The following is a 7,938-nucleotide window of genomic DNA, read 5'->3' on the forward strand; positions in this document are numbered from 1 at the left end:
GCTCCTTTCAGGTTAATCAACCAATAAATCATTTCACACAGATGTGGAGGCACGGCCATCCATCTAACTGTTTCCTGTATTTAGTATCAGGTGTCTGACTCAATGTATTTTACAGCTGAGGTCGGAAGTTTACTTTAATCACAGAACAGTTCATTTCAATGTTCCCTGTGTTAGTTCAATCAGTCCAGCTACTCACAGAATAATAGTGGACAGGTTTTTAGTCCCATTTCTAAAGAGAAGTGGCCATACATTTCATTCGGCTGAGCTCACAGCAGAAACAAGTCTCACTCTACATTATACTCCACTATAGTCTGCTCTACTTGCTGCAGCAGGGAAACAAGCTGTCTATTCACAACTGCAAACCGGTCACAAGACCTATTGTAACAGCTTTATGTGTCTGTCTGTTTTATGCCAAAAACACATCTGCTCCCAGATATTAGCAATGACACAACAGCATACAAATATGTGATAAGCCATTTCAGAAACAGCCAGGGTGTGCTATCACTGCCAGAAACAAGGTCACTCATGTTACCGGAGCATGATTTCAGATAAAGTGATCAAACAGAGGTGTGGATTATGGACACTCCTTACTTACACTGGCTGTGTTATCAAGTGACACCAGGTTGAAATGTACTGTCATGAATACCACAATATAACTGTAATCTCCCATGTCAGCAGAGTTTAACACTTAAAGCTGATCAAAATCACAATATAGTCAGGTGTAATATGCAACTCAAAATCTGTCACAGTGTACCATTTAAATGGACGCATTGTGTTACAGAAATGTCTTAGCCTACAAATCACATCCTCCAGGTGTTAGGGAACATGCATGTTTGATACAGACCACAGTGGGGCCGGGTACTGAACTTTGATACTTTCATTGTACTGACTGAACTGCTCAAATACCACAAAGTTTTGAAAATGTCATTTGGCACCAAATGTTGATACCTAAGCAGTGGATCTGTTTGTACGAAGCTCTCATACTGGTTGTTGAAACAGTATCCCCAACTCTGCATTTCATCCATTCATTAACTAGATGCCACAGTCTAATAATTACATGTCAAGCTCATGTTGTGGTCAACAGTTTTATTTTCTACGCACTAAAACTACCTTGACTATAGAAATGTCAGGTTATTGAAATCGACTGTAATGTCTTTCGATTTGGATGAAGGAAAGAGCTGCAGAGGGAAGTGAATTTACTGAGTCTTTTCTCCTGATTTAAGTTAAACCATGTTGTGGAGTAGATTACACTTTTTGCTATAAAGTTGCTTTGAGTCAATAAAACTGCCCAGGAGCTGAAATATAAAATGTTTTACTGTAATGTGTAATGTAAGTGACATCCAAGAACTGATATCAAAACCAAAGTATTAGTACTGGTATTAAACCCAACCCCAGACTGAAGGAAAAATCATATGACAATTTTTAGATTGTTCAGTGATCAAATGTTAAAATTACTACTTATTATAACTGTGTCACTCATAATACACTTTGCAACAAGTGTCAAAATAATCACAGCATGATTTTCTTTTCATATCACTCAGCTGTACATGTCATTTGTTTTAAACCACTCAAAGACAAAGACATAACCAAAGCACAGAGTCAATGGTAAAACACTGACAGTGGATATAAATCATTAAACTACCCAGCATGTTTTATACCACAAAAAGTAAAAAGCCCTCAAGCTGACTGCTGTGTGGAGAAGAGGTTGAAAGAGAGTGAGACTGACCCTTGTATGTCATAACCTCGAGTCCTTTCCATCAGAACAGCCGAGGACTCTGGTACAGCCACCCCAACCCACCGACCCACCCTACGTTCAGTGACAGCGGACCCACAGCCAGCTGGAAGCCTCAGCACACAGCTGTGCCAGGGACACGGCACACAAACACACACACTGTATACAATGACAAACACAAAACCACACACTGCTCCAAAGCAGGAATAAACCAAATAGTAAGTACAGACACTAACTATTAATCTCTAGAGGTGATGGCTTGAGTGTTACTTATTATGGTTCTTCAGAACAGGGTAATCATACAGTGTTCTTCAGAAAGAGCCAACTTGGTTTTATCACACTGAGCTGAAAACACAGTTCAGCGTCGTTATTTTCCTCATCACAGCGGGGGGCTGAAATTCCAGGCATTGGTGCCATGCTTTACCTACTGAGCCTCTATTCATCACCATCAGCCAGTGAACACCAGCAGGGCTGTGGGGCCTTTCTTTACATATGGTGGACCAAAGAGTACAGTACATCAACAACACTGCCAGGGTTAGTGGTTCAATTCCCTGACAGGATGAATGGCCAAGCTTTGACAATGAGTTAGGAGGTACATCATTCACTGTGCAGTTCAAAGGGTATTATTACTGAAGGTGAAAAGTTACTCATGTGAACTTTTGACAACACAGAGCATACTAGGTAAAAAAAAAAAAAAAAACACCTGCAGAATTTAGAGACCACAGATGCAGCATCCAAGCCATTTTAGGCACCCATACGCCAAATTAATGTAAAATCAGAAGTAAGCAAGAACAAGTAAGACAGTAAAAACTAAGAAAAAGGTAAGCATTAAAGCTAACTAAATGACTCTATCCAGATCTAATGGTTGTAGAAATCAGAGGAGAAACCACTAAACAGAGGCTGAAGAGAGAGGACAGAATGTTTAGTGGTTTCTAAGAAAAAAAAAGAAATTAAGTCCTAAAGGTGGAAGATCAAACAATCAGTCAAGTTTCCTCCTTCAGTTATCTTAGAAGCGCAACCACAGAGGACACCAGATGTCAGACGGAGATTAAAAGAAGGATTGACCTCACAAAATCTTTGTTCAAAAAAGTTGGATAACACTGTGAGAAACTGTAAAATGAGTAAGAGAACTGGGTTCGAGAGCTTGGGATCAAGAAGACGGGATTTTTAAGTCATGTAATATGAAAAGGAGAATAGGAGAATTTGACACTGGCAGGAAATGTAGAGGGTAAGAAGAATACTTGGATGTCTAGATGAAGAAACTTGTAAGAGATAGGGAATGAACTGGATTCTGGATATGGCGGTTTAAGACACAATGGCTGCAGCTGGTCCCTCTGCTTTCACAAGTTTTATTTTTAAGCTCAGTCTTTCCCAAATCTAGAAATACTTTTGGAGATAATAATGGCCCAAAATTAAATGAAATGACCTTGTTTTATTTCAAAATGTACAATTTCCATACACAATTCCTCCCGTGTGCAAACATAGTCAATGAACTTAAGGAAAACATTGTTACTCAGGCAGAACATACGCCCTCTGAAAACTTCAGGAAAACCCGGGAGACGACAATGTTAAAGACAAAACTGTGTGAGAGGAGGCAGTTTGCATGTGGAGGATGTTGTTAGTGTGGACACCTTTGTTTGTCTGTACATGCCCAAGAGAAGCTGCCTGTTGTGCCAGTTTGTGGAGTACTACAGTTTTATGATACTTTACCTACTGTCAAATGTGACTGCAACATTTTCTCTTCTCATTTAACTTGTCATGTCCAGTCATGCCTTTTGTTCATCCTGATCTGGGCCACAACAACTGAGCAGGAGCAGAACTGACAAAAACTACACACATGTAAGTGATTAATTATGTCTAAATGCAGGTACTGTTGTGATCAGATTGCAGATCAACAAAAAGAAAAGAAATCCCTGGATCCCTTAAACAGTGTGTGACCTGTAGTACACTTGGGGTGAAAGACATGCTTGTACCTCAGCTGTTCTCCGGTGACAAGGACCTCGGCCAGGCGCTCCAGCTCTGCAGCCTTCTTCTGCATGGTGTTCCCGATCCCGTCCATGTCTCTGCTAACACAACAGACCAAGGGTGTTTTTGTTGCCAAAGAGCCATGCACACAAAGACAGCATTCTGCACTGAGAAAATGCACTAGTGCTGCATTTTATAAATGTGTAGAAATGCTGTGCAGCAGTAGCTTTCCAGCTGACAAACATACACAAACTGGGATGATGTGAGACAAAGGCATGCATGCATCCACGCGGTGACCATCCCAGAGAATCAATAATGTATGACAGCTGTGTGTTTGCTTACCCTTCAAGCACCATGGAGAGCGAAAAGAAGACTTTATCACTTTTTAATCCTTTGACGAATTAGGAGGCAAAATATTCCATGGCAGGAGGTGAAACAATGCACACAGTGAGAAGTGGCTGAGCCTCAGTGTGTCATCAGCGGTAGTCCACTTTTAAATCCTGCAAAACCTCGACCACATTCAGCCTCTGTAAACACATTTATGCATGCATGCCACTGCTCCCTTTATGGATCCCTCTGTTTATCTGGTGCAGGTTGGATGCAGCGTTTATGAAAACACACAGTCCCGCAGGCTCCCTCCGCGGTGGGCTGCTGGGTTTGATACTGACACTGACACACTGAACGGAATGAATGCACGTTTTTCTCCACGGCACAGCCAGTGCCCATCCACGAAGCCCCCGCATTGGGAGGACTTCAGTGTCGTCACTGGGGGAGTTAACCGGAGGGGTGGGGTTAATGATGCACACTGGTACACTCGATTCATACACCGTGTGGACATGGAGACAGTTATGAGAGTGGGTTACAGTTCGTACAGATGGATAAATGCGCTCCAACTCTAATTTTTTGGGGAAAACATTGTGGCATAAGTTTATCCCAGTTGCTATTAAGCACTAAAGCTTCATTTAAAACTTTTTTTTTTTTTTTTTTTTTTTTTTTTTTTTTTTGGCATTTTGTCTTTTACCTCTGGAGACATAAAAACACTGCTGGTAAATGATTTTTCCATACTCTAATCTTAACTTTTACCATAGCACAAGAATATATCTGAGTCTGAGTGCAGTAGGCGGCTTTAAAGCTCATAACAAATGCGTCCAGGTTGCTTTTTTACTTTATTAATAATAATAATAATAATAATAATAATAATAATAATAATAATAATAATAATAATAAATTGCATTTATAAAGCACTTTTCATTCAGCAGAATCTCAAAGTGCTACAGAGAAAAGACAGTCCAATAAAAAATAAAAGAATAAAAATAAAAATACTGTATCAGGAATAAAAGACTAGGCGAATAAAACAGAGCATGAAGGTGGTCCATAAAAAGCTTGTCTAAACAGGAATGTTTTAAGCCCCTTTTTGAAGGAGTCCAGTGACTGAGGAGCTCTTAAAAAGAAAAAACTCTTTAATCTAAATTGATGAAATCCGCATTAGGATAACAAGAGATGTAAACATGCTGGATTAAAGCAGGGATTGCTCATTTACATCCATTGTCTCGAGGCAGGTAATAAAAAACAGAACATTACAAGTAACAAAATAATAATAAAAATAGAAAAAGAATAGAAAAGGACAGCACATTATACAAATGGATGTAATCAAAGGTTACTTAAAAATGATTATAATGTAGTTACTGCGTTATTTTTCCGCCTAAATGATGGTTTTCCTGTAATTTAGCTCATGTGAATGCACTAGAGCCAAGTGATAATCTGTATTGGAAGTGAACATAAAACCAACGCATCTATCCAACACAGATGAAGTCATCTGTCTATTGATTGGACAGATTTCTAAATGTGTATTTCGATGTCCTGTCTTTGTATTTTGTAGATAATCTATGTTTCACATTTATTACCATGACCAATAATAAAATGTTCTGTGGTCTTATTTCCTATGATGAAACAAATGACAGACATGGTATAAAAAAAAAAAAAAAAAAAAAAAAAAAAGCAAGCATATATGCGGACAAAGCCGCAGTGGGAAAATCATCACCACAAACTACAGACTTAATTTTTTATACACGTTTCATTGTAACACAGGTAATTTTACTGCTTTTAATGTTAATGTACTGTAACTTATTGTAAAGGGCGGCTCTAAAAATAGAACAACTTATACTAGTGCGACATCTGCTGGTTTATGAAGGTATCGCGATTTTATTCAACTATTAAGAAACTACTGTTAAACTTGAGATTTGACAACACTGACCTCTTTGCAAGTATTTATCTGACTTGTTGAGCAAATAACGGCAAAACCAAAACAAATACAAGGTTATTAAAAGGATGAAAATTGCATTTAAAGAAATATTATACAACATCATTTAGTCACGTGGGCCAGTGGCGCAATGGATAACGCGTCTGACTACGGATCAGAAGATTCTAGGTTCGACTCCTGGCTGGCTCGATTCTTTTCCTCCTAGTTCTCTTTCCATCCATAAAAGCTATCAATAAACTTCTTTACAAGCCTCAGTTAAGACCACGTAGTTGTTTAGCTAACATGTAATGTCAAAGACAGTGTGTTAGCTTGGACCAGCGGCGGTGTTTTACAGATTAAATTAAGTTTATACTCAGTTTGTCAGTGTAGGACGAAGTGAACTGACAAAATTTACTCATTTTATGTCGAATAAAAACCAGGTTATCATCACTTTATGCAGATATTTAGAGTTTTCGTCCAGTGAAGTTTACTTTTGCTCTTTATGTTCTCTGTGACCGTGTGCTGCGTTCAGGTCTCCTCTGGCGCCTTAAATACATCCTTTTTTCGCGTTGTTCTTAATTATTACCTCACAAACCACAATTGCAATTAATTACAAACATCTTCAGGCTATGTTCCCGTTTTATTACGTATACAAATATAATGTAACTTATCGGGCCAGTGGCGCAATGGATAACGCGTCTGACTACGGATCAGAAGATTCTAGGTTCGACTCCTGGCTGGCTCGAATGCTTTTACCGAGTCGAACGTAAATCACTCATGGTACAACCGAATCTAACGTTTGAAGGACTAATGCTTTCCTCTTCTTCATTTAAGAAGTGAGTGTGTTTACCCTGAATCTTACATGAGAATTATACTTATGTGTATGTCGATATATAGTATTAGATATGCCTTCAAATTCATATAAGTTACTAGTTTTCACCTATTTCCTTGTATCTTTTGAGAATCACTTGAAACTGCGGCTCTCAACACCTCAGAGTGCTATTTTATATAACATTAGCTTGCTAGCTGCTAATCCGACTCCAATTTAAAGGTTTAATTTCCCTTTAGCACATGTTTCCATCCTAAAAAATACATTCAACAGCACTGCACACAAGTTCATGGCTAGTTGGACAAATGTAAGTGCACTGAGCAGAAACTCTGCTAGAAACACTTTTCACAGTCAAGAGAACTATATAGTAAATAGTGATGGGAGTTTTGGTTCTTTGAAGGGAGTCGTTCAATTAGGAGCAGTTCACTAAAAAGAGCCGTTCAAAAGAATGGCTCTTTTATGTTTTTTGCATTATTTTGAAACACCAATGTTTTAATGGCTAAATAGGCTACATGTGATGATTGATATTACATTTTAAAGGTGTTGAATTGGCGGTAGTAAATATTATCTTTCCATAAAAAAGAATAGTTAGTTCAAATGTGTGGGCTAAATATATGACATGAGAGGTGACATTAGGCAAATGCTGGAATTCCATTGTATGTAACTCCGGCAACATGAACAAAAATATATGTAAATACTAGAAAGCTGCACAATGCACAGATGTCTTCAAAAGTAGAAATAAAATGTGGTAATAAGAAAAGGAATGCCGTGATGAGAAATAGGAAAAAAAAAAAAGTGCACACTTTGGCCTGCAGATGTATGCACCGGATGTTGCTACAACCGAACAAAAAGAAACAATCTTAGCAAAAAGAAAACAATTGAAAACAAAGAGGGCTTCAGTGATGCTAAATTGACAGGCAATCGGATACTCCTTCCTTAAAAAAAAAAATTTAAAAAAAATGAACGGCTCTTTACAAAGACTCGTTTCCCATCGTTCATTTCAAAGAGCCGTTCAAAAGATTCGATTCATCCGTGAATGTCACATCACTAATTGTAAATATTTGACTTACTTTGCCAGGTATCCAGATGCATGACTCAGAAGGAGTGCTGCTCTCTTGCTGTACATTCTGAATAAACTCACTAGACTGTGTTGTTGTTTACGCATCTTCAAGT

At 38.4% G+C, this 7,938-nt stretch overlaps 1 protein-coding gene and 2 non-coding genes across 4 annotated transcripts in view; 2 read left to right on the forward strand and 1 right to left on the reverse strand.

The window, feature by feature from the left end:
• Positions 1 to 4,420, reverse strand: part of deptor (DEP domain containing MTOR-interacting protein) — a 41,021-nt gene extending 36,601 nt beyond the window's left edge. The window contains exons 1-2 of one of the 2 annotated variants that reach the window (XM_030158276.1): positions 4,040 to 4,420; positions 3,706 to 3,795 (exon numbers count right to left, since the gene is read on the reverse strand). In XM_030158276.1, the coding sequence (XP_030014136.1) occupies positions 3,706 to 3,795; positions 4,040 to 4,053 (104 nt within the window). In that variant the 5' untranslated portion in view covers positions 4,054 to 4,420. Of the gene's footprint in view, positions 1 to 3,705; positions 3,799 to 4,039 lie in introns of both variants that reach the window. The other variant, XM_030158275.1, reaches the window with a different exon arrangement.
• Positions 4,421 to 6,073: 1,653 nt separating this feature from the next.
• trnar-acg (transfer RNA arginine (anticodon ACG)) lies at positions 6,074 to 6,146 on the forward strand. Its single transcript has one exon. It is a non-coding gene; the product is annotated as a tRNA-Arg (tRNA).
• A 462-nt stretch (positions 6,147 to 6,608) lies between these two features.
• trnar-acg (transfer RNA arginine (anticodon ACG)) lies at positions 6,609 to 6,681 on the forward strand. Its single transcript has one exon. It is a non-coding gene; the product is annotated as a tRNA-Arg (tRNA).
• The last annotated feature ends 1,257 nt before the right edge of the window (positions 6,682 to 7,938 follow it).

This window comes from Sphaeramia orbicularis, chromosome 16 (genome assembly GCF_902148855.1).
Source record: "Sphaeramia orbicularis chromosome 16, fSphaOr1.1, whole genome shotgun sequence".
Lineage (NCBI taxonomy): Eukaryota > Metazoa > Chordata > Actinopteri > Kurtiformes > Apogonidae > Sphaeramia > Sphaeramia orbicularis.